Genomic DNA, 26,446 nt, shown 5'->3' on the forward strand with positions numbered 1-26,446 from the left:
GCTAATGCGAAATTTATTGCTTTCTGACGAATTGATGACGAATATATGTATTTAAGGTACAAACGAGTCCAGTGGAAATTCAAGCTAAACGCGATTCATTGAACGCACCAGAATCAGATGTTCTCATTAGGCAGTCTGAGGCACGCATGTCGCCCGCTATAAAGAAAGTGAACGACGAGGAACGAACAAATCTCTTACCTAAACAGGATAATTCTTAACGCTTGCAGAACGGTCGACAGCACTCGATACTGTCGACGAAGTCAGTAACGTTAAAAGCATCGAACAACACAGAGCGAAACATGCTGGCATGACATATTTCGCTACTGTGACACTAGATACTCCATGAAATATTTAGGTATTTATCGCGAAACAGGCACCTCATGTTTTTTGCGATTGGCTTAACTGTACCCGTTTTTCGTGAACCAGTAAATTTCATAAATATAAAAAAAAAAATAACTTTACATCGATAGTTTGCATAAAGAAAAGAATAATACGTAATCAGTTGATGATATAGCATTTCATAGATAATAAATGATAAAATCAAGATATACTCGATTATACTCGATAAAATCAAAATATACTCGACTATATCTATTTGAAGCTTATCTAATTACGCACGAAAAAAAGAAAATAAGAGGATTAAAATTTATTTAGTAACAGTCGGTTTTTTTTATCTTAAAATAAAAAAATTACTTTTATCTTATGCTTGCATGTATCAAAAACTTCTCTCTGTCTTTCTTAAGATTCTTTTTATATTTCTAGATTTTATATGATTTTATATGCATCGCATACGTAATGTTTTATCAAAACACTATTATTACGATTGTTTCAATACAAGTAAACGAATGGTATTGCGGGTACAGTTTTTAGCTAATTGAAAGAAAAGTGATAGAAACTACGCTGCAATAATGCCTTGACATTATTTTGAATATATTTTAGTACGAAAGATTCGTTAGAGAACAAAAGTAAAATATATGAAATTAGCCACACGGTCGAATATTATCATCATACATACATATATATTAGAAAACAGTACAAATGAATGAGAAAAAAAGGTTGAAGAAGGTTTAGTATATGTTATTCAAAGGTCACTTTCCCCAAAAACTTGAGAGTTTAGTTACTTTTTTTTTTAGTTGTGTATACAAATCTAAACGTACATGATAATTTGAAATGGCCCAATTAGCGAGTAGCAGCGAGAAAATGACTTGATGTATAATTGATATAATTACTTATACTTATATTGTGTGCCTTAACAAATTCTCTATATAGATATTATCGTTGTGTGTTTAAATCAATTTTACTAGGAGTATTTTTTTCCGCTTTTTCTTTCTCTTAAGACACTGAGGTCTTATCAATACGTTAGTTACATTCCTATCATAGCTGGTGCAGTCACGTACTTATATCACTTTTTCTTGCGATTTATTATCCTAACGAAAGGATCTTAAGATGAATACAGGAGATATGTGCTGTTTTTCTTACGGTACTGTTAAGTAAGATTAAGAAACGAAGTAAAATTTCGTTTTTTGTATTTTTTTTTGTTTGATTTGCATTTGATCTTTCCTTAGCAACAATTTAATCGTTTCCGATTAAAATCATATGTAATATTATAATTTAGCTAAAACTATATTGATATAAAAACTATATATTTGTATTATACAAATGTAAATACAAAATGAGATTTTGATATTGTTCTCTTCGTAAACTTTAAATAATTTTCTTTATTAGGTGCTTAATAAATTAATTTGACGACTGATTGATTTATTATCTTAAAGTGATATTTTACTACGTGAAAATAAAAGATTAAATGTTTGCTAAAGAAAATGTTTGTTTATTTTAAGAGTAAAATTTTTCTAATCTAGGATACCCTAGAATATTCCGAGTAAAATCTAAATTATAAAAGTTTTTATTATAATTGTCTAATTTTAGAAGTGAATGCTTATGTTTTAAAATTTTTTTTCACTGCGTAATATTGTTAATACTTTTTCAGGAGTCTAATTTGCTTAAACTGTTGGTCTCTGTTTTATAAAATATGAGGCAAATGTATATTATAATTTATGATGTTGTTAATTGAGTACTTATATGTATATTAAATACATTAACGTGATGTACAACTATACTATAATTATTAGGCACAAAGCGAGCCTTTCTATGCATCTACATGAGGTAATTCTATATTAGCAGACCTGAAACACACAGTAGAAGTAAAATAGAATTGAAAAACAGAAATTAACTTAAAATACGTCTGCATAATCTGCTAATCGTGGATTGCCTCTATATTGAAATATTTTACAAGGTGCAACATCTGGTTTTGGATTCTATAGAACGTAACGAGATAGGAAATGGTTACCTGACACATTGTTCTTCGTAGGTTATATTATTGATCGAAGTACTTACAAAAAGGAAATCAATAAGAGAACTGCGATGAATATTATTAATATTTTGTACTATTTGAGTCTAAAACACAGAAATATTATATGTAGAGAAGAAATATATTACACCTGATAAAAAAGAAACAGCATTCTATTGCAGGCTAATAGGTAGTAGTATCTAGATACAATAAACTGTTATATATATGAAGTTACAGCATGAAAACTAAAACGTGACATTTTTTACAGCCATGATTTACACACAGTATATATAATATAATGAATGTTAATATGTATGCTCTTCATTTTACATTTATATTTATTGAGACTTGTCATGTCTACCATTTTTAAATAATTATTTTATAATTCTTATTTAGTAAGTTTGTACTTACTGCCATATGTTTAGTATGTTAAGATCGTTGGGTCCCCACTTAGCATACTTATATTCATTTTCAAATAAAGCATGAAAATTATTGCCTCCAATTATTAGGAAAAATTAATTATATATGTAATATACGCCAAAAGTATCAACGCTAGTAAACAAAGCGAGAGTTAAAAAGCCAGATGATTCTCTTGTAAAGGAATGTAATTTCAGTAATTGAATTCAGTAACAAAGAGAGCCGATCTGATGTGTGACAAAGTTTTATATGAAACAATATTTATCACAATAAATATATGTTCTTCCTTAAATTATATTTGATTATCTTTACAAAATGTCTAGAAATTAGATATCACAACTGCTATACTTTATCGTTTGTCCGATTCTCTTCGCATCGTTTTTTCTATATTTTCATTTTATATAAGAATTATAAAATTTCTAACAACTTTTTATATCTTTTCTGTATAATAATTATAATTATATAAATATATATATGTGTGTGTATATATATATATATATATAATCTGCCTAGAAGACAATACTAAGGCACATAAAAATATATAAAGTGAATAAGTACCTGAAAAGATTGTAAACGGTAATTCTTTATACATTCAAGACGAAAGCTTCCGACTACATATCCAAAACAATTTAGTTTTAAAGATAGTGTTAAAGAAAAAATTTTTTGTCCAAAAATTTCGAGAACCACTCGGATTATTTTGATGAACTTTTGTATTTTAAATTTAAAGTTTCATCAAAATAATTCGAGTTTTCGCAATTTTTTAAAAAAGTAAAATTTTTGCTCCAATATTGACACCCCGTGTCTTTGAAACTAAATCATTTCGAACATATGATTATACAGTTTTCCTCTTGAATTTTTGTGAGGAATCATACCTTATCTTTTAAAGTATTTAGTATTCCCCTTGTACATAGCACATATGTACAAAAATATAAAACAAATATAAAATCTTCAGCATTTAAAACTCAATACTGTACAGCATTATGTACATCAAATTAAGAAAGTCATAAAGTTTGTACTAAAATATTAATTAAAGAACTAGCGTGTTTTCTAATACAATACTAAGAAACAAATAGAATATTGTATATTTAAAACATTTATATCAAATTTAAATATATAAATAGTTCCTCAAGTATCTTTATATCTGCTTAATTCTGCACGTACGATTTTTTTTATTTCGCATAATTTTGTCATGTTTATTTCTTTTCTCGCTATTGATTGTAGCAACGACGATATTTTAGTATCTATAAAGATAGTTTTGTCTTCCTTTGATCTTCCTTTCCTCTTAATATGCTGCACCAAAGGGTTTATAAAATTCTGTACGAGGCACCATGGACGTTGTTCGTTCATCAATGTAATTAAATCCATACTGATAGATGAAGAACGTAATATTTGATTTTTATTGATGGGCATTTTTATCTTGAGTGCATGACTTTCCACGACTTTCTTCATGCAGAATGTACTTTGATTTTTAGAAGCAAGAGAAAGCACCACATAACTACTTTTAGGCAGTTTATCTAGGATATTTAAACCAAGATAACGATGCTTGCACAGTCTAGATACTTCAATATCAGAACTTATTTGTAGTTTTTGCTTGGCAGCATAGATATTTATTCTTTTCAGTTTATCTTGCTCATCTGACAAAACCTGATAGAGTGCATTGAGCTCCTTTACTTTGGCACAAATTTTCTCCATGATAATATCTGTTTTTTGAAACATTCTGTTATGAAGAACAATATTATTATCGATTGACAAAGAATTATCCAACTCCTCTAGAGACACCTCAATCAATTCCTTCCTTTGTGAAAGACCTAGAATTATATTTGGCTTATAATACTGCATACATGTAAACGTTCTCTCTTCTACTTTCGCCTCTTGAATCATTTCAACGAAGAGCTCCTTTCTTATGTAATATGTCCTGAACTGATTACAGCAAATCATCCACAAAATATTTTCCTTTTGTAGACTGAAAACAGCACAGAGCATCGTATTGTTATTTTCTCCAAGGTATATTCTTTCAAAAACCAGTCCACGTTCTCCTGTACACTTGTTATCTGTATCATGTATCAAGATTACCAGATTCGCTTGTTCTGTAAGAAGCAGTAGACCAGCTACCTTATCTCGTCTCTTCACAGGTAGGATGTCCACGATAGTGTTGTCACTGATGTAAACCAACTGTACGGTATCGGCCCTCAGCGTATACAGTTTCCTGTGATATCCGACAACGCACAGATTTCCTTCAACTTCCCAACCGGCAGTGAAACGGCTCATGAGCCGTGGCTCGGTGCTCGCTGGATTCAGAGGAAAAGTGCACACTGTCTCGCTCGCATTCGGTATAAGGGGAAACAACAGCGTGGAGGACTTTACTTGTTTGTTGTCGAGATAGACGCCGTTGTTCTTAACGATGAGCACCTGGAAGAACTCGCCGCCCATGCCCAAGGCGTTTTTGCTCAGCAAAGCGAACTCGCCGTTCCGCGACACTTTGTACGCGCCCTGCGGCGAACACATCAGGAAAGCTCTGCTGTCGAAGAACTGTACTTTCTTGATGGGGGCTGGAGCCGACAGAATCCGCCTGTCCTGCGTTGAGCTGACCTTCGTGTAGGGATAAATCATGAGCTTGTCGGTGTTCCAACAAAAGCATGTCTCTACGTCGTAAAAGTCGCACACGACAAAATACCTTGGAACGATTTCTTCCTCGTCATCGATCGCATACATCCTATCGTCTTCTCCTATCTCACATCGCATATCAACGAACTCACGCTCACGCAGTCATGTCACAGGAATGTACAGTGATACCAGAATCTGTCAGTTCTTCTTCTTCTACCCTCTACTAGGTCCATACAGACTCACATGCAATCTGCCAGTTATCTCTGATTCTATCATGAGATAACTGGATACTTGGAAAACTGGTGAATTCCACCATGAGGTGTTTGACAGTTGTGAATTAAAGGTACCACTTTATGCTGACGTTTATTTTTAGCATTAAAATAGGTGATCAAAACTGACGCTTGATATTTGTCAATTTTTCTCAAGTGATTTATTTTGGCGTTAAAAATGAACGTCGAATATCAGCATGAAAAGGCACCTTAAAAAGGAAGTTAAAGCCGGCGGCACATAACGCTTGTGTTTTTATTAGATTGCTAGACTTCCACTTATGGTGCGGCCACAATAGAAGGAACAAGGAATCCAGCCTATCAGAAACCGTGTATTCCAGTGTATCCAATATCTGATAGGTTGAAATTCTTATTCTCTGTTCTCTGTTCTCTTCCTTTTATTATACGAAGCTTCTTAAGTAAAATGTAGCTTTAACTAGAATAAATTCTTACCACTGTATTGGCTACGATGCTGATATTGGCTGTGTTCCAAAATTGACTGCCAATACTGAAAATCTATAGTGCACGTGACGTAAACTATAGCATTTTCAGTGCTGACAATAAATTTGGAACACAGTCATTGTGTCAGTACCGCAACCAATAAAAATAGATAGTAAAGGCTGATCTTACCAATTCCGATTAACCTAATCAATCGATTGTTACATTGAAACTGAGTAATCACGGTTGACACTTAATTGATCGATTAGCTTAATCGGAGTTGGTGAGACCAGTCTTCAAAGATTTTAATTCAGCTAGGGATCTAGCAGGAAAACGAACATCCTGTATCGTAGGTTTTAACCTGCTGTTGGCACTTCTGCAATTTTGATTGTCGATTAATTTAACTAGAAACTTCTGATGACAGTTGGTGAAAGATGGTGAAAGAGGGAAAACTTTAAAAGTTGTGGATATTACGTAGTATTGTTTGCGACAATAACCATGTGTAAGTACACGTAGCCAATTTTTGATTATTTTAAAACATTTTATGCCGCCGATGCGATTATCTTAACCGCTTTTTTTCCGAATGTCACAGCATCAGCGACTCTTATTAAGCGTCAGTTAACCAACGTGATAAACAAATTCAAATTTGAGGAATTGGAAAGTGCCGTGATACCCGTTTTTCCAGAGACATCGTGGGCTCGCGTCAGATCCAAATTGATTAAGAATCACAAGAATTTTACGGTATCTAATGTGGTGCACGTTATCCGGGACATTCTTGACGTAAGAATCACTTCCTATAACCTCTTTGCCTGAAACTTAAACATTTACAATAGCGTAATATTTTTACGTCTGATTTATTTATAGAACGCAGATTTAAGTTTGAAAGATTTACATGACAGATTGACAACGCTAGAAGTGACAGGTAAGTTTACAATCATAAATACTAATCCTTGGAGCTGAAAATTCTATAACACTGACACTAAAATTCTTATAGTTTATGTTAATTAAATGATACTGATTAATCCTCCATTGGCTATGTGAAATTTTGAACCTTCTGTTAGCAACTTAGGTTGCTACAATATTAGGTTCCTATTTCTGAAAAATTTACATATGTAAAACTAAGAAATAATACAATATATGTAAAATATATACTATAGTATTTTCCTACTTTTATGTATACAATATTTTTCAAGAATGGGGACTCTGAGTTTCTTTGACAGTCTCTGAGCTTCAGTATAAATTTTTGTGTTGTTTCAGATTGTATAAAAATCTGAAAAAAATCTTGCATACTTATGAAAAAATTGTAAAAAGTTTTTCTATCATAAAAATCAGATTGCATTTTATTTATTTTTAATGATAAAAACTTGTATGAATAACAAGGCCTAAAAATCATTTTGTGTATTAATTAATGAAGCTTTAAGTAATTGAACTTCATAATTTTTGTTCATTGTTTATTCGTACAGTTTTTTTTATTTATTTTTCATGTACAGATATATTTGAATTTATCTACCAGTAGAATTTACCAGAATCAAAACATCGACTATAGCTTCAAAATTTAACTTGGCCAGCACAGGATTAATTTCAAGGAACTAAAATGATATAACTCATAAAAAAGAATTAATATTAAGTATATTTAAATAAAAGTAACCCCAATTTGTAAATGTAACATAAAGGCTGCGTTCCACTTAACATTCATAACTCGCGAGTATCGTTTGTCCTTGTTTAACATTTGATAAACGACAAAGATGAAATGATTCTACAAGCGTTGTGAGCGTTAAATAGAACACAGTCAAAGAAAATTGAATTATTTGACATTTTATGAAAAAGAAATTTACGATTGAATGGGTCCAATAGATCCACTATCAGTTCTGGATTAAATTCAAATTTATGAAATAAAATTTATGAGAAATATTAATATCAACTTATGAAATAATGATCTTTTAGATATAAGCAGACATAGCTATAGAAAAATATGGTACGGATATAAATTGTTAGAATTGAATAGAGAGTTGAGGCATCTTGATAGACAAGAGATACAGGAAGATATCAAAGAGGAATTTCATTCGAAGGATTTGGATGTGAACATAAAAGCTATAATGTACGATAATATCGTGTTTATATCTGTCAAGGAGAAGAAAAAGAAAAAGAAAGTACAACACATCACGCCAACTTATTTTGCCTTGTTTTTCGAACAAAAGTATTTTTTTTGCTCAAAGAAGAATGTATCAATTGACTATATAAAAGTGATAGCTAGCAATCTAGGTTATAATAATAGCAAAAGAATCAAGCTGATGGGCAGGGACCTTAAATCTTTAATAAAATTATTATGGATTAAACATCAAAATGTTTTACAAGCTGAAGGTATTAGTCAACCACCTGTTTATCAACCGTCTGAACCTGTCATCAGGTAATTCTTGAAATGTATTTTGTTTTTTTTTTCTTTGTGGATACATTTGACGCTCCATGTATATACTATGAGATTTATTAATTGTATTCAACACACTGTATTTTATACACTATAATATATGTGTAAACCTTGTTACAGTAATAATGGCGTGGATTATACGCAGAGCAAACAACGAAAAAAATATGCAGAACAGTGTTTCGGCAAAGATCCTCCGATTCTAGAGAAGCTTATTATAAAAGGGTCAGAGGAATCTATAAAACATGACAGTGTAGCTTCGAAGTTGCCTAATAATACTATACGTATAAAGTAAGAAAATTTTTTTACACACATCCGAGACCTATTTGTATATTTTAATTTGAAACTTCTGTTTTAGCTGGGAATTTCATAGTCGCAATATGGGTAAATTTTTAACTGCCTTAATTGAAAGACGCGTGTTCATGCCGCCATTACCTGAGTATATATCTAATTTTATGATAATGGGAAAAAATGAATTAACACTTCAGACTGAGCAACAAGCTCAGTCATAAGTATGAATTTTTTTGTAATAACAAAATTAAACATTGACATTTTAAGACCGGCTACACACGTTCAAGCAATTTCTCAAATTTACTTGAACATGACTGAGACTTAAGACTCTCTTTGATATAAAGAATATTATATTGTATTATATATCCGTAATATGATCAAATATTATTTTTGTCATTTCCGTTTTTTACAACTTTAAAATAACTCCTTTTTTAAAGTTATGATGATTTTTACAGCTGATTTAAATATTTCATGCATGAAACATTTAAATCAGCTGTAAAAAATTTTAAATATTTATTAAACAATGTGCAAAATTGTATCGAAAATTATATAGATCGATTTGAATTGTACATGAATTGTATTTTAACATAACGTGAATATTAGTTAAATTTGTAAATAGTACATTGTGACAACAGAGCAATAATAAAAATTAATAATTAGTCGGTCCTTCGAGTTCAAACTAAAAATAAAAGAAGAATGCAAAATATTGTATTAAATTTATTATATAACTTTATTACATAGAAATGACATTAAAAGCCTCTGTTACAATAATAAAGTAAGTTTGTTAAAAGTCCAAATGTGTAATGTTTATCCTACATGCTATTTTACTGATAACTCACTTGTGCCATACATATGATAGTCAAGTAAAGCGTAACGGGATTCGTTATTGTTATGTGATAAGGGGATATTAGATATTATTCAATATATAACTCTTGTTTATTATGAAAATTATATCATTGTTTCTGTGCATCTTTTTAGCTAGCACTCATCAGTCTTCGTCAGATTCCTCTTCGTCAGACGTTACATCAGGATCATTTGCTTGCGCTTGACATTTGTCGCAATGACAAACAAACAGATACAAAGAGCTCAGTGCCTGTTGCCTGGAATGTCTACTCCTCTCGAGCTGGCATTCGTCGAGGTAACTTGTACAGATTTCCTCGCCAACTTTTATATTTCGTATTGCTTTTAATACTAAAGTGTTATTTGAATAAGGGAATTCAACAACTGCATTTGGTATGCAACTGTGATTTACTGACGACTGTAGAACATAGAGTCCAGACCCTTCATTATTCAGAAATGGGCCTACCGCTGTGAAAGAAATTTTCAGAAGTTATATGAATATTTATTGAACGCTCTAGAGAAAAATAAATTATAAAGATAAAAATTACCTTCGTCCATTGCATCATAAATTCTCTCTATCAACTTATCAATGTAAATTCTTTCGTCTTTGGGCAATTCTAAAGCGGAAACATTTTTCACCCAGCGGCTGAATGAACTAGTACCAATTCCTTGTCCGTTTGTTCCCACTAAAGCTAATAAACTTCTAAAACCATCTGGTGTGAACCACTAAAAACAAGTTCCAATTAACATTAGCATACATATAACAATAATATATGTATATTACACACATGTGCGGTGTACTCAGTGTTAAGAGCCTCCTTCATCATTTGCTGAAGGATATCAATCTGGCCTACAAACTTTTCGCCTAATAGATAGTGTACAATTTCGTGCGTATCATTGGAAACGGTACGATGGCAAAACTGTGAAAACATTGCTAAAGCTTCCTCCTTGTCATTTGCTTGATTAACTACAGCAACCATCCTTGCTAGTAACATGATTGATGCACTTTCAGGTGGATAATGCATTTGTTTCCACGTTTCACATAATTGATTGAGAGAATGGCTCTCATCCTTGATTTTCCCTTGTAAACACAGTGTACTATGATATCTGAAAAACAATAAACAAGTAATAATATAATAAAAATTACAGCAAACGTAAAAGTTAATTGTAGTTATAAATTGATGACCAGTAAGTCTAAGACACAATTATGTGAACGACTAAAAATAAACAAATTTTATAATACAAATAATTATGCTTATAATTGGTTACAAATTATAGAACTGATTTTCATTTTTTGAGATCACCTTCAGTTGATAACTTTTAGTGGATATGGAGTCTGTTATGGATTCATACTGATTACTGATTTGTAACTACATTTGAAAGTATTTGATTCGTAATATGTTAACAAATTAAATTTCGTTTAATTATATCGCTTCCTTACTGCAAAAGTAACACAATTAAAGAATTACTCAAGTTTTTGCTATGAATGAATTAAACACTACCCATTGTCAAAAGTCAACTAACTTAACTTTATAAAAAATCAAAATTGTTACAAATTTGAAAAAGGAGTTCTTTTAAGATTATGAAAAACAAGAATGACAAAAATATTTGATCATGTTGAGGATATATTTACCGGATCTTATATTTTGGACTGTCTTAAGATGTTATGAACCGATCAGAAAACCGCGTATTAGCATCTTAAGACGGTCTTAAAATAAGAACTGATTATAAATACCGTCCATATATATTTTTTTGCTGATACTATTTCATTAGTCAATAATTTTCTGTCAAGTTGAGAAGTAATTTTTCTTCTTATCTAGAAAACTAAATTTTTTTAGTTGTTATTCTTTAAGTAAGAAAGTAATATCATATAAAGTTTAACTTGTAATCACCTCTGAAATGCTTCGTTCTGACATTCTACGCTGCAGTACTTGACCCCGCATTGATGGCATTCGGTTATTAAACTCTTGTTTACTTCACAGCATTCCTTGTGTGGTACAACAAAGTTTGGATTACCCGTTAGCCTACGGACATTCTCCTCTGCTGTTTCCAATGGTTTCAGACAGTTGTCACACGCCAAGTATCCAAACTGAGAGTTCCACAGGAACTGACAGCATATCACGGGTTTTTCCTCGAGTATCACATCCCCTTCCTTAAATGCGCGATTAGAGAACAACCCTTTGCCCTGCAAGATGAATGCACGAATTAATTATCCATGATGATGTCTTAAGAACTGGATCATAAAATAATTTGCTGTGTGACATTTTTTATCAATTATATCTTATATATATCTGTTTAATTAGATAGTTTTATCTATTATAATTTATCTAATATCACGTCTGATAATTATACTTTCTTCATCATATGATTATTTAAATGTTTGCATAATTATTGTAAATGAATTTATTAGTAAATCTAAAATATTGTCAGATATTGTACTCAATAGCTATTATTATTATTATCAGACGTCCTATTTTTGAGGTAATTGTTTCACTGTCCCATCATATACGTCAAATATGAATTATACTATTTTTTTTTAATTAATTGTTATTATTGAATTTATCTTTATGCCCCTGGTGAAAATTGTTTAATTTTTTAGAACTTCTGAATAACTACACTCAAGTCAAACCAGGACTTTTAATCTTGAATACAAGAAGAACACATTCTGTTAATTACAAGTGAATACTACTGTCATCAAATTTTAAAGGATGTGCATAATACTCTCAAGAAAAAACAGCCTAATTTGATGAAACGCGTTTTGTTATTGCAGGACAGTGCATGTCTTTACACAGCTATTACAGAAACTCAGCTGGAAATTAATATCCTCCTTACAATTATAACCTTATTCCAAGTGATTTCTATCTGTTTGAATCATTAAAGGAATTTCTGGGAGATCGTTTTAGCAGTGGCATAAAACAGGCAATCTGAACATAACTCCAGTGTACTAAGAAATCTTTCTATGCCATTCAAACACTGGTGAAACATTGGAATAAGTATAATTAGTATAGCAGAGGATCACATCAAGAAATAAAGATAGTTTGCATTGTCATATATGTATTCTGTTATTCTGTATAATCAAAAGTCAGTTTCATTTGAACATATATAACTTTATATAAAATTTCTCATCTTTTTCATACAAACTAAGACACTTTTTAGAAGTATGAAGAAAATCTATATCTTCCCTTCTAGAATTCTTTATACATATGAATTTTGAAAAATTCTTGATGAAATTTTATAAAATCTCTAAATAAATAAAATCTTAAACCCATAAAAATTTAAGATATTATTTCAGAAATTATAGAATGAGAAATCTTAGTGTATTTCAAAATTCACAAATTAAAAAAAAATTCCAAGATTAATTTTCTCAGTATTTCTGAAAAATATTTCAATTCGTATAAAAAGAAAAATGCACCAGAGCATAAAGATGCAACCTGCTAACATACATTCCCCCTCCCTTCCCCCCTCCCCTTGATTTTATCCCGCTTTATATTTTAATTGTCATAGGAAAGAACCACACGACGAATCATTGAAATGGCATGCAGATTTAATCGAAAATATGCCTCACTTTCTCGTCGTTCACCAGCTTGATGAAGAAGCCCTTATCCGCCATAACCTCGTCGTCGATCATCATACCGAGCGAGCAATACACCGGGCGGAGGAAAAAAACAAACCTACCGTACAATTGATGAAATACATTCGAATCCTAACCTTACCACGAATGCGATTCAATGACCGCCATGAAGGCTGTCACGGATAATGAGTGCACTACTCGAATCAAATCACTCACTTGCTCCGCGAGACTCACTTCTATTTCCTTCCAATTCGCGTTGTTTGCGGGCAACGTGTACTAAATCGCGCTATATAAACATTCGGAGAAATGTAATAAATACAAATTTTTCGCTCGGTCTCGCGGTGTTCCCGATAAATGTTCAACAAGGAAGTTAGCGCAGCTTCCGGCGCGCGGGGGGTACTTCCGCAAAGAAGAAGTGCCGTACTGCAGTGCTATCGACTCGTCGCGTGTTTCGTGGTTTCGTCAAGGAATTTTCGACAGATTCTAATCCTAGGCCTCCCACGTCCGCCCAGGAACGGCTCTCGTGGAATGATGAACGGAACGATGGCCATGGTAAACTTCCCTTCCTCGCGGCGAACGCCGCCTTTTGTCCACCAGTGATGTGGCTAATCCTTTGGCGGCCTAATGGCGATCGCAGATGTCTATGTTAATTGACACGGTTTATCAATCGTCAACCGCGTCGCATTTGATGCTTTGGACTGATATTACACGTGTCGCACGACACATTTTTCAAGTCTGTTAATTGACTGCAGGACAGAGATGGAGATAGAATAATGTGTCACTAATGTACATTTCTATCAATGTAGTTTACTTCAATTTTGATTTATTCTTTATCCATTTTTAATTGAAAAAGAATTTAGAATTAAAAAAGATAAAAGTAAGTTATATCAAGATTAAAATGAATTTATATTAGTAGAATTTGTATTAGAAATAGGCCTAATTTGACCAATATAAGATTAATTATATATAATTTAAATTAAAATTTACTCTTTATCTTTCCAATTTTAAAAATTAGAAAATAATAGACATTATACAAAGTTAATCTTACATTGGTCGAATTAGTAGAATCCAATCTTAACTTTAATCTTGATTTAACTTACTGTTTATCTTTTTCTGATTCTTAAAATTTGAAAAACAAACTAAACTGAGATTGTTAATCTTATGTTGCAATCTTATGCTGCAACTAGGCCTAAGGATCACTTTAACAAATGCAATTGGCTGATTAGTCCATTGGAATTGATCAATCACATTTGTCATTTTGTTTAATGACAGATACGATTGACCAATTTTAATGAACTAATCGATTACGTTTGTTAAAGTGACCCTAAATGGAAAGCTCTGATTTCCAGCTAATTAACAGACTTAAAAAATTTGTAATGTGACAAATGTAATTTCTAACAAGATGTCAATGTGACACAATTGGTTGACAATTGATAAATAATTTGATTAGTCCATTCATAAAATTCTTTCTTCTGATCAATGAAGTATTTGTAGCATTAAGGTAGAATGTCCCAATAATATTTTGATAATGGAGCTTTCCTACCTTTAGAGGAATATTTCCACTATATTCATACTTTTTACTACACAAAGTGAGATTCCATATAGATTTATAACTTTCCACGCAAAGTAATGTTTCAATTAGAATTTATTTTCAGATTAAAACACAATATTTGCAATACAAGTAAATACTGTGTTGTATTTCACTGGCGTACATAAAAGTATTATGTATTTTGTATTTAAAATTGAAAGATTGAAAGTTTTCTGTATTTTATAATTCAAATAATAAGATTGATTGTTGATCTTAGTGTATGAAATATCAAATAATTTTAATCTTTTATATTTATATTAATATTGAAGTAAACTAAATCAAGATACATTTATATGCTCCTATGAAATAGAAAATATATATTTTTATGTGCTTTGCTGAAATATAAAATACATACTCAGCACAATCTTGTTTATTATCATTATATGTGACAAAACATTTAATGTGGACACAGATGGTGCCAACGTTATAATATGCTATTGAAATCTACTAACAAACTGCTAACATACAATTTACATTTTTTATTCATTGAAAACATTACACAACAAACTTCTTATAATTTATGATACAAGTAAACTCATTGATTTTGCTTTATATTATGAGTTTGTTTTCATTTGCAGGCACCAACGTCGCAAAACAGTGCAGAACCACCAGTGAAGAAGACCAAAGTCGAAGGTAAATTGCTAAGGCAACCAGATAACCATTATGCCTGTGATAACTATGATATTATATACATAACTTTGCTAGTGGGAAACGCAAACAGAGAAACGACAGCAAGTGTAATATGTGTATTAAGAGCGAGAACATGATGCGGAAATACAAATAGCTCTACTTAGGACACTCAGGTGCTAGTTTTCTCTTTTTAAAAAAATGCTGCCATACTCTATAAAACTGCAGAATGCGTCTATTCCGAAGCAGTTTCGAGCATAAATTTTCGGTAGGCTAGGGTAAATAGATGATGACTGTATGGCGCTTAAATCACACTAATGTATGGATGTCCTTCTGTTCTGAGATGTTACAGCGGAGAGACAGTACAGAATCCGTGGCCTACTACTGAGCGGTGATCACGAACGTGCGCCAAACAAAGAAAGACTACATTCGTTGAACAGTACAAATCAGAGTTTAACAAACTCCCACTACCGTATCTATTGCCGAGTACGATGCATACTTTAGATAGGTCAGCATTTTAGGGCTTAGAGTTTCTCTGTTCCTGATTATGAGCCTCTTTTGAAGAGATGCCACTTTAATATTCCACCGCTATAAATTATATGTAAAGTATTTCTCTTTATTAATATTGTCAGCATAATATTGGTTAATATATATATATATATATATATCCACATTTTTACCAATGCAGATTAACTTTAATCTCAGTTTAATTTACTCTTTATTTTTTTCTAATTCTTAAAAATTAGAAACAGATAAAAGTACGTTAAACCGAGAATAAAGTTAATCTATATTGATAGAAATGAACATATACATTTTTTTTATGTATTATGACTCATGTGGAGTTATTACTATCAAAACAGTAATATCTCTACTTGCAAATGTATTTAAGAGGCTCGTAATCGAGAGTGGCAATGGCGAAAGGTATATAAATTAAATTTGTCATATATCTATATATCATATATTTTATATATTTGCATTAGGTAATAATGAAGTCGATAAGTCCCAACACTTGGACGTCGATATAGCCATGAATGCGGCTTAGAGATTGTCTAATTAAACTCAACTTAAATATGACCCGAACGTGGTATCCATTCCCGTCACACTTTTACCTTCGCATTTTATTTTGCCATCGTTAAGCAAGATTGTTATTTCAAGACATGTTATAACGATGTTCGAGTGTGCTCGTAGGCGATATGAATGAAAAAAAATTGACCATTAATACGATTTAGAATTGTGTGACGTTAAACTTTGAGAATCACGTGTAATCACGTTCTGGATATTAAATCGTGGGGAAAAAAAAGAATTTCACGTATTTGCATTAAAGATTTCTCGCCATTGCTACGTGAAAATTGTTAGGTTTGAAAAGTGGTAGGTTGGAGAAGGCAAAGACTAAGAATATGGCGCAGGAAATGCACTGAGAGTATTCTCCTTTGCTTTGTGCTTACAGATTTGTGCGTCGCCTCAATCTCGGATAATTTGCGCACAACCGTCATTGCTCAGCCCAGAACACGGTTAGCTGTAAATAATCGAATAATCGCACAAAACTTTTTAAGAGCCTTTTAATTCATGAAAAGTCGAACTGACTTCTGTTTTTCTGTTTCTGATTTCTGTTTCAGAGACTAGCAGAGCAAATTGGTTATGAAACCTAATCTAATTATGACTAGTCTGATTTTTGGGGCTGATTGTGCAAACAGTAATTAAAGCTCAAATTTAATAAGACTTCTCGGCTAATGACTAATTTTACCAAAGTTTTCATACATATGATTAACGTTCGGTCCATTTTTCTCTTATAAGTCATATCATTTCTGACAAAATTTCTTACCTGTGGTCTTCGTATAATCTACGCTTTGTTTCTTCCAATAGCATGCATCAAACGAGAAATATTTCTTCGTTTCGATGTTTGCACAAATATATGGTTTTCATATATACATTTTGCATACATGCGTTATAAATACTTCCACACGCACACATTGACACATACATATACAACCATATTTATTTAAAAAGTTGTGATATTCCTTGATCGTTTTAATTTCTGTGAACTTACAGTTTGGAGGACGATTTTATCATAGCAGCTGGCATGGCGTCACGGTACTCGTGTTAAGAAAGATATTCCACAATACGAATAAGAATAATGCGCCCGCATACATCAATGCGACTAATAGAAGTTTTACTAGCCTAGGGCAATAGGTCATCCGGCTGTTACACATCTCCGTGTACGGATCTGTACATATATAGATGTTTTCCCCCCAAAAATTGGTTAAAACAAACGTCTAATTGCTGAGACAGCAATTATTTTAAATGTCAATTTAAATACATCAAAAAAAAATCATGAATTGAATTCTAAAAATATGAAATAAAGGCCACCCAAATTTGCTAATGAGAAAGTAATCCCTGATCCATCAATGATTGAATCATTAAAAAATAACTTGGTGGCGTAACTGGTTTTATTAAAAAGTGAAACGTTTGACATATTCTTAATATTTATCTACTTTAATGCTAGTTGTCTAATGCATGATTTCTTTATAGGAAATGCATCAGAGTTCTTACCAGGCCCTATTTATGATCTCAATCAAATAGGTCAAGTTGTTGCTGGTACGTATAACGTTATACATTTTTTTACTTTACATTTAAATCTTTTTATTAATTTGATCCAATTCATCTTAAGAAATGATGTAGAATATTTATAGTGACACATTTTTTTTTAAGTCAGTTCAATTTAAGTAATATTGAGCATTGACACAGATTAATGGACGTTTGCTGATAAGATCTGATATGAATAAATTCTTTGTCACTTTGAACTATCACTAAATCAGTCAGACTTACATCTTTTTCTATTTAATGATTTTATAGGACCTGGCGCTAAATATCTGACACTGCCTGGAATATTAGGAGCTGGTCTACCGAAAATTTCATCTGAGCAACAAGACACTGTGAACAGGGCGAAGAAGTATGCGATGGAACAAAGCATTAAAATGGTTCTCATGAAGCAGACTTTGGCTCATCAACAACAGGTAACTTTTAAATTGTCAATAACTTTGCTCACTCACATTTAATATTTTCGCTCCATTATGACATTTGTAAATGTTAATATTATGTAATGTTACGATTACGCTTTTAGTAGACAATTTCATTTAACATATTATTATTAATTCAACTCATAAACATTTTTATTTTTTTAATTATAAGAATGCATAATGGATATGTATATGTATGTATGTATATATATATATATACACACATATATATATGTGTATATAATTAAATTGCCGAATTTGCTTATTGCGAACAAGTGATCAGAATTTATGATAAAATTATTAAACTTTATCTACTGAAATATTACATTTATAAACTAGTCTTTCCATCTTTCATAATGAACTCCACATCATCATTATTATAGTGTCTTTCTGCGGACTTGACTAATTTTTGGATATGTTATAGTTATCGTTATTCTGAATAAATATCTCAATAGCACAACTTGATCTTGTAAGCCATTTCCGCGCTACAAGCCTTGAAAAGTTCAGATTTAACATAAAAGTATAGGGTTTTTGACTCGATATACGTGACTCTCGGTCGAACGTACGTGCATACGTGCGTGTTAAATCTGGACTTTCTAATATTTGTAGAGCAGAATATTTGTCGATTTATGAGATCAAGTTGCACCTATTGAGACATTTGTTCAGAATAACATAAATTACAACATATTCAAAAATGATCAAATCCGCAGAAAGATACCTTCCCATAAGTATAGTGTAGAATCCTTTCTTGAATACTGTATAATTTTTTTTATAATAATAAAATAAGCTCATCAGCTAATTCGGTAATTTAACATACGTGAAATTTGATTTAAATATATTTTATTTATATATATGTATAAATAGTTTCCTCTATTCAGCTCTTTACCGATTATTACAATGTATAGAATAATATTGTATAGAACTCTGAAATATTTACTATATAGCTCGTCCCGCCGAGTCAGCTATACAGATATTAAAAAAAAAAAGAAATGTTAGAATTTAACTCTGATTGGCGCATTTTTTTTCTCCCCGCAGAAGAATAAGTTGGTCCTGCGGCAGCAAGTTTTATTGCTAATGTGCAGGTTAGTGTCAACCAAATCAAGAAAGAAACGATAAATCCGCCTTATAGTCGAACACTCCTAAACATTTTCCCCGAGTTGCTACCATAAGAAAAGGTTAGATATATAATTTGTGATAGTATAGTCGGCGGGAGCAGAGCTGTACAATGCGAAGGAGTTTTTGTGAATGCATGAATCTTCAGAGGACAACGATTCTTCTGAGCTCGACTGTTTTTCTGCTTTGAAGAATAAAATTAGCATAAAAGTTATCATATCTATTAAGAAATGCAGCAAATAAAAAGAGAATAATTGTTTTGAAACATTCTACAAATCGTCGAATTTGTCTTATAAATTTTATAAATTACATAAATTTTTATACTTGCATATTTGTTTGCGAAAAGTATTATAATAATTCATGCTACAATTTTAAATAATTATTTTTAGTAAAAATATTTATATAAAATATTTTCTTAAAATGTATCTTAATTTATTTAGATATTTTTGTAGCATTAAATATAATACCAATAAAATTTAAATTAAGGACTAAATTAGGATTTAATTGATAATTGAAGAAGTCGAGCAAAGAAATGTGGAATGGTAAAAGAGCTTGAGGGATCACAATGAAATGTGTTGTAAATGGGGGAGGGATATCAATAGAAGGCCTTTGGTCCTTTGTGTTGCAGCAAATGGCTAGTCAACGGAATCAGGTGCAAAGACAGCAGGCTCTCGCTCTCATGTGCAGGTTTGTTTGTTCTTTGTCTTAATCCTCGAAACTTTTGTGTGCAAGATCTTCAAGAGAATTATATTCAAACATTTTATTATTTTTAAAAAGGCACTATTTGTTTTGCATTTTTAGCAATTAGATTGTAAAATATATTAAATTAGAGAAGTGACTATTATATATATAGTTATAAATATTTTTGTGTTTTTATAATAACTAAAAGAATATATTGATATGTTTTCTAATCACACTAACAAATTACAGAAATTTCTTGTAGCTTTTAATGTTACTCATAATCATCAGGTATCCTGGAGCAAACATTGGCCATTATCCATCCTTTATATTGTTCATCGTTCACATATTAATCGTCGTATTAATTTCTGTTAAGTTATGGTTGCGTTCAGCAGACACAACAGTTGAGTGAGCGCTCGCTGTTATTGATGTATTCTTTTAGATCATCCAATCAGCATTTTAGATCTGGAAGAATACTTTGATAGTAGCAAGCGTTCATTTCAACTGTTGAGTCCGCTGAACACAGCCATAAATCTCCTTGTCTCGCAGTCGTAAATAACTCGTAATTTATTCATAAAATGATATATTAGCAGTAATATATTAAATTAAGCTATGATTTAACGAAGATTTTTATTTTGTTTTTTTCACACTATAAAAATAAAATAAAATATTTTTATATTAGATTAAATAAGTGTCATTTTTATCAATCACTTGTAGAATTTTATTTCTATATACTATATATATACATATATATATATATATATATATATATATATATATATATATATACACACATACATGTATATATGTAACAATCTTTGAATGTGTTTTATTAATATCGGTTATTAATATCATTATTGCGTAATTGTTATATTAACAATGGATAAATTTTAATATTCTAGATATATATAATATTAATAATGTTAATAAATCTAGATATGTGCAATATTAATAATCTAAATTAAATATGCATTTAATCATTCGTGGTCACATCTTCTGAGAATTTTGCATCGGTCACACAAAAGGCAAAATGACCCTAACACTTTTAATTGATTGTCATATTTACAACTTTTGTTCTTTAAAAAATTATTGAACATACTTTAAATATTGTAGAACATGAAAATGCAGGGACTTTTTAAAGATTTTAATTTTAACATATTAAAAAAATCGCAAGATAAAACTTGAAAAAATACGCTTTTATACTAAAAACAAAATCATAACTTTTTTAGTGTTTAATATTTTTTGATATAAATTTATGGCTACACTTTACAGATGTGACATTTTTAGGAAAAAAATGTTTCAATAGTCCTCGTTCATCCCAAAAAAGTATTTATTCTAAAGGAGACTATTTTTTTTTCCAAATAATGAAGTATGAAGTTATTGTATAAAAAGTATTTCTTTATAATAAGAATAAATGACCTTTTTTTTTTTAAATATAAATTCTTAAACTTTTTTTGGGGTTCCGTGGATCCTTAGTAACGAAGGGTTAACAATTTTTAAATGCACACATGACAATTCTAATACAAGTGATTGATGTGAAAGTTTGAATGAAGTTACATATGGTTAGCAAAAAGATAGTTACGTACATTATATTAAATATAATTACATTAAATAACATAATATTAATAACATCTATTATTATATGACAGGGTTTATGTGGGCAGCATCAGTTTTGAATTGAAAGAAGACACAATCAGGCAAGCTTTCTTGCCATTCGGACCGATCAAGTCCATCAATATGTCTTGGGATCCCGTTACGCAGAAACACAAGGGCTTCGCCTTTGTTGAATACGAGATACCCGAAGCCGCGCAACTTGCTTTGGAGCAAATGAACGGTGTCATGATCGGTGGCCGCAACATCAAGGTAGCAGGACGTACCTATATAACGAATTTCCTGTCCCCCAGCAATCCTATCATCCCGCCGGAGGTCGGCAAATTTTTATTTAGTCCTTTATCCAATACCTACGATTTTCGAGCGAACTGCATCTTAACTGCAATTTGCTTGAAAATCTTATTTCATTAGTATACTTTTGCTACGTATACATTATTTCGAGTTTTTCATTTATTTATTAAGTTAAATCCCATTACACATGTTCTATATATTATATCGCTTCCTTATTCCAAAAGCTACACAATTCAAAAAATTAAATTTCTCAGAAAAGGGGGAAAATTCTTTTTTAATTTTACAAAAAATTATTGATTAATCAAATAATATTGACAAAAAATTTTCTTAACATGATAAAATGTGATTTAAAAAATTGTTCTTTTAGAATTGTGACAATTTTGATAAAATTTAAAAAAAAATACTTCAAGTGTAATGATTTGTTATGTAAATTGAATTAGTTTACTTTTGACAGAGTAATGTCAATCAAAGCTAACTCAATTATGTTAATAACTCGAAAATCGTGCTTTTTTAATTATCACTTTTGAAATAAGTGGCGATATATTTATTTAACGAATAATTTTACAATAATATTAACGCAACGTTAGAGAATATCTTATACATTACCTTTTTTCTTATATTTACCTCAGGTCGTAGGACGTCCGTCCAATATGCCACAAGCACAATCGGTGATTGACGAGATCACCGAGGAAAGCAAACATTATAATCGCATTTATATCGCATCGATACATCAAGATCTGACGGAAGACGATATCAAGTCGGTTTTTGAAGCGTTCGGGCCAATCACGTATTGCAAACTTGCACAAGGCAGTTCTCCACATCGACATAAGGGTTACGGCTTCATCGAGTACGAGACAATGCAGGCTGCGCTGGAAGCTATCGCTTCCATGAACTTGTTCGATCTGGGTGGCCAGTATCTGAGAGTAGGCAGAGCAATAACTCCACCGAATGCGCTCATGGGACCACCTAGTGGTACCAGTATGATGCCAACCGCGGCCGCGGTGGCTGCAGCAGCTGCAACAGCAAAAATTCAAGCGATGGACGCAGTTGCCAGTAATGCCGTCGCATTAGGTCTTACTAAACTTGGAGCTACTGCACCACCAATCTTGAATCAAAGTTCGTACCTTCATAATTCTTGCTTCTACATTGAATCCAAACGTTGCAAAACAAGAATTACCTTTATGTGTTTATTATTATTTATTTCTATTATAGCACTTCCTGTAGGTGTAGTGCGACCTACTATAGCGCCCACAACAATAATGGCACCACCAACGGTAGCAACGGTAGCACCAGTGATACCTCCACCTGGTATAGCTATACCACAAACCTTAACACGACCACCCGCTATTATCCAACCGATTCCTGGTCAACCGGTTGTCATACCACCTCCCGCTGTTGTCGCGCCTACGATTGTCGGCACGCCAGTTGTAAGTATCCAATGTATTAAAATAAAAAAAAATTGAATCGTCAAAGTGTTAATTACGAAAAATCTGATTGCTTGTTAGATACCAGTTACAACTACCGCAAATTCCGACATTATGAGGCGAGCGCAGGAACAAGCAGCTCATCAAAAACAACAGGAAGAATTACAGAAGAAACTTTTAGAAGAAACGGAACCGCAGACATTGCAGCAACAAGAAAATATGTCAATTAAAGGCCAGAGTGCGCGTCATCTCGTAATGCAAAAGCTTATGCGTAAAGTCGAATCTCGAGTCGTTATTTTAAGAAATATGGTAGCACCGGAAGATGTAGACGAGACCCTACAGGAAGAAATTCAGGACGAGTGCTCTAAATTTGGTGTAGTTGTACGAGTTATTATTTATAAAGAGAGACAGTCCGAGGACGACGAAAACGCGGAAGTCATCGTAAAGATATTCGTCGAATTCGCTGAAATGAATGGTAAAGTATATCTTTATGTCTCGGTGATAAATATCTCAATGACTGAACTAATAAAAACTAATAATTAATCTTATATTTGCATCGATAAATATTAATTAATGGCATTACAAAAGGAATTAACACACTTTGTGGTCCACGTACATATTACACAGTTGCACCATCTGACTGCAGTAAATTATACATACAATTATTTTTTTGCGTTAACAAGCAAAAACGTTTCTCTTATATTTTTATCTATAATTACATACAATAATAATATATATATCGATAAGATGGTTCCATATCACATGGCCAATGTACACCAATTTACTCAATATTAAATGCTTTCCATTTAGTGACATAAGCCTTAGACTGATATTATTACATAGTATAATATTTTAAAAAATTTGAAAATATAGATTATGTCTTACTCAAAATGATAAGAAGAGAGTGAAAATATGACTGCTCTTCCGAAATATAAAATTTTTTAAATTATTTTGATACAAAATATTTAACCTTTTTTTAGTTTATTTTCTTGCTATTGATATCTTAATAATTATAAATATATTGTTGATTTTTCCATTAACGTTACTTGTAATGGGCACATTTATGCCCATTTCTACCACTGCAGTTTAACTTTAATCTTGATTCCACTAACTCTTTATCTTTTTCTAGTTTTAAGAATAAGAAAAAAAAGATAAAGAGTAAGTTGAACCGAGATTAAAGTTAATCTATATTGAAACTGGCATTAGTTATTGAGACATTTACCTTATATATAGTGTCATAAATTGATCATACTCTCGTCTAAGTATGTGAATAATCTAAATTACACTGTAATATATCTTATATATATTAACATTTGTGTATCATGTAATTATTGGATCAATTTTTATGTTTTCAGAAGCAGAACGTGCAAGAGATTCATTAAATGGTCGTTATTTCGGCGGACGACTAGTTAAAGGAGAGTTATATGATCAAGCTCTATTTGACAATAGTGATTTTTCTGGTTGATGTAAAATACTCTCATTTGATATATATTAAGTTTTTGTCAATTAAATTTGTGTAAGAGACAAAATTTAATGTTGACTGATAGCTTGACCTTTGTTTAAGCTACTATTTATAATGAAATCTTAGAGTCACGTGTTGAAGTCAAAAGTGCACGCGATTCATGGCTCTAATCGTACACTAATGTGTAGTGATCAAAGACTTGTTCTTTTTAACTGAACTTTTGCACCAGTTCATTTTTCTTCCTTTTCTCTCGCAAAAGGAAAGAAGAGAAAAAAAGAACTGATGCAAAAGTTTAACTAAAAAGAGCAGGCCTCAAGACGCGAAATATAGGAACTGCACAGCGCAAACAGAAAACGATTCAAATTTATCAAATGTGATTTAGAATGTCTTACATTCATTTAATTCTTCTCCTCCCCCATGTAAAACGAAACTTTATATCCTATTTCGTACGTCATTAGTTTCATATCACGGACCGCAATTGCAAACTAGAGTCGTAGTATCTTGAGACAAATATTTCATACATTTATCCAGTATATAGTACCTTTGTTATAATTTTGTCGAGAATGATTGTATATGAAAGCGATAGATCTTAATTTACATGTATAGAAAAAGATAGACATTAATAATAAATCATTTTACATATACAGAGTGACTCACCTAAGGTTTAACAATTTAATATCCTAAGAATTCTTCAATCAATTTTAATCATTCTAGTCTTGAACTTCATAGATCTTAAACGTATTTAAAAGGATATTTTAAAAAGTCGGAAAAGGATGTTTTTACAAATGTTTTTCCATAGAAGAAACAAATTTACAATTTTTTGTTGTATTTTTATTATATTAATTATAAATTGAACAGAATAGCAAGACCAATCATCAGGGCAGAAAAGAAAGCAAAGTAATGATTGCAGAATTGTGACTGAGCACATTCAGCGAATTTAACAGTTGAGTAAGTGTTTACTGTTATTAATGCTTTTAGATCTAAAGTCTGATTGGATAATCCACAAGACTTCACCAATAACAGTGTCATTTAACAGTTGAGTTGTTGAATGTTCCATTAGGCCCACTTTCATGACTCATAGTTAACTCTTAATCGAGATTCAACTTATTCCTCATCTCTTTCTAATGCTAAAATTGGAAAGAGATAAGAAATAAGTTGAATCTCAGTTTAAAGTTAACTGTGAGTTGTGAAACTAAGCCTTAGTCATGCTACATTTGTTCTCTTATTAGCACAGATACACCACTGTTTATCTATGGATCACATTCATGTTTGATATTATAATTTTATCGACAGTTTAATAAAATAGATGTGGTACCTAATACCAATATCAATATTATTAAAAATGGATGTTGGTATACTGATGTACAGGGTTTCAAGAGTTTCATAAAAAAGGCTGGGATGGCTGTTTTCAGATTGTTCTCTGATACAGTCCAGTTTAA

General features: G+C 31.4%; 5 protein-coding genes across 6 annotated transcripts in view; 3 read left to right on the forward strand and 2 right to left on the reverse strand.

Moving 5' to 3' along the window:
• LOC108754258 (metal transporter CNNM4) overlaps nt 1-631 on the forward strand; it is an 11,402-nt gene extending 10,771 nt beyond the window's left edge. The window contains exon 14 of the mRNA XM_018496453.1: nt 57-631. Coding sequence (XP_018351955.1) covers nt 57-218 — 162 coding nt within the window. The 3' untranslated portion in view covers nt 219-631. The remainder of the gene's footprint in view (nt 1-56) is intronic.
• A 3,258-nt stretch (nt 632-3,889) lies between these two features.
• Nucleotides 3,890-5,664, reverse strand: LOC108754217. The gene is made up of 2 exons (XM_018496367.1): nt 5,439-5,664; nt 3,890-5,348 (listed from the first exon to the last, which is right to left on the reverse strand). The coding sequence occupies exons 1-2, from the start codon at nt 5,504-5,506 to the stop codon at nt 3,890-3,892; spliced, it is 1,527 nt and encodes a 508-aa protein (XP_018351869.1). The 5' UTR covers nt 5,507-5,664.
• Nucleotides 5,665-6,249: 585 nt separating this feature from the next.
• Nucleotides 6,250-9,109, forward strand: LOC108754213. The gene is made up of 6 exons (XM_018496362.1): nt 6,250-6,574; nt 6,665-6,852; nt 6,937-6,994; nt 8,017-8,479; nt 8,618-8,785; nt 8,853-9,109. The coding sequence occupies exons 1-6, from the start codon at nt 6,571-6,573 to the stop codon at nt 9,004-9,006; spliced, it is 1,035 nt and encodes a 344-aa protein (XP_018351864.1). The 5' UTR covers nt 6,250-6,570; the 3' UTR covers nt 9,007-9,109.
• A 389-nt stretch (nt 9,110-9,498) lies between these two features.
• Nucleotides 9,499-13,256, reverse strand: LOC108754212 (SET and MYND domain-containing protein 5). Its single transcript, XM_018496361.1, has 5 exons — nt 13,191-13,256; nt 11,518-11,810; nt 10,414-10,732; nt 10,174-10,351; nt 9,499-10,093 (listed from the first exon to the last, which is right to left on the reverse strand). Exons 1-5 carry the CDS (start codon nt 13,254-13,256, stop codon nt 9,774-9,776), a joined length of 1,176 nt encoding a protein of 391 aa, XP_018351863.1. The 3' UTR covers nt 9,499-9,773.
• A 316-nt stretch (nt 13,257-13,572) lies between these two features.
• Nucleotides 13,573-25,620, forward strand: LOC108754255 (poly(U)-binding-splicing factor half pint). Of its 2 annotated transcripts, none has more exons than XM_018496448.1 (10): nt 13,573-13,748; nt 15,363-15,417; nt 17,941-18,006; nt 18,265-18,425; nt 19,464-19,510; nt 21,869-22,082; nt 22,751-23,237; nt 23,334-23,548; nt 23,627-24,020; nt 24,901-25,620. In XM_018496448.1, exons 1-10 carry the CDS (start codon nt 13,725-13,727, stop codon nt 25,008-25,010), a joined length of 1,773 nt encoding a protein of 590 aa, XP_018351950.1. In that variant the 5' UTR covers nt 13,573-13,724; the 3' UTR covers nt 25,011-25,620. The 2 variants fall into 2 exon arrangements, with proteins under 2 accessions (XP_018351950.1, XP_018351949.1); XM_018496447.1 differs by lacking the exon at nt 19,464-19,510 and adding an exon at nt 20,170-20,228.
• The last annotated feature ends 826 nt before the right edge of the window (nt 25,621-26,446 follow it).

Source organism: Trachymyrmex septentrionalis, unplaced genomic scaffold (genome assembly GCF_001594115.1).
Source record: "Trachymyrmex septentrionalis isolate Tsep2-gDNA-1 unplaced genomic scaffold, Tsep1.0 scaffold78, whole genome shotgun sequence".
Taxonomy (NCBI): Eukaryota; Metazoa; Arthropoda; class Insecta; order Hymenoptera; family Formicidae; genus Trachymyrmex; species Trachymyrmex septentrionalis.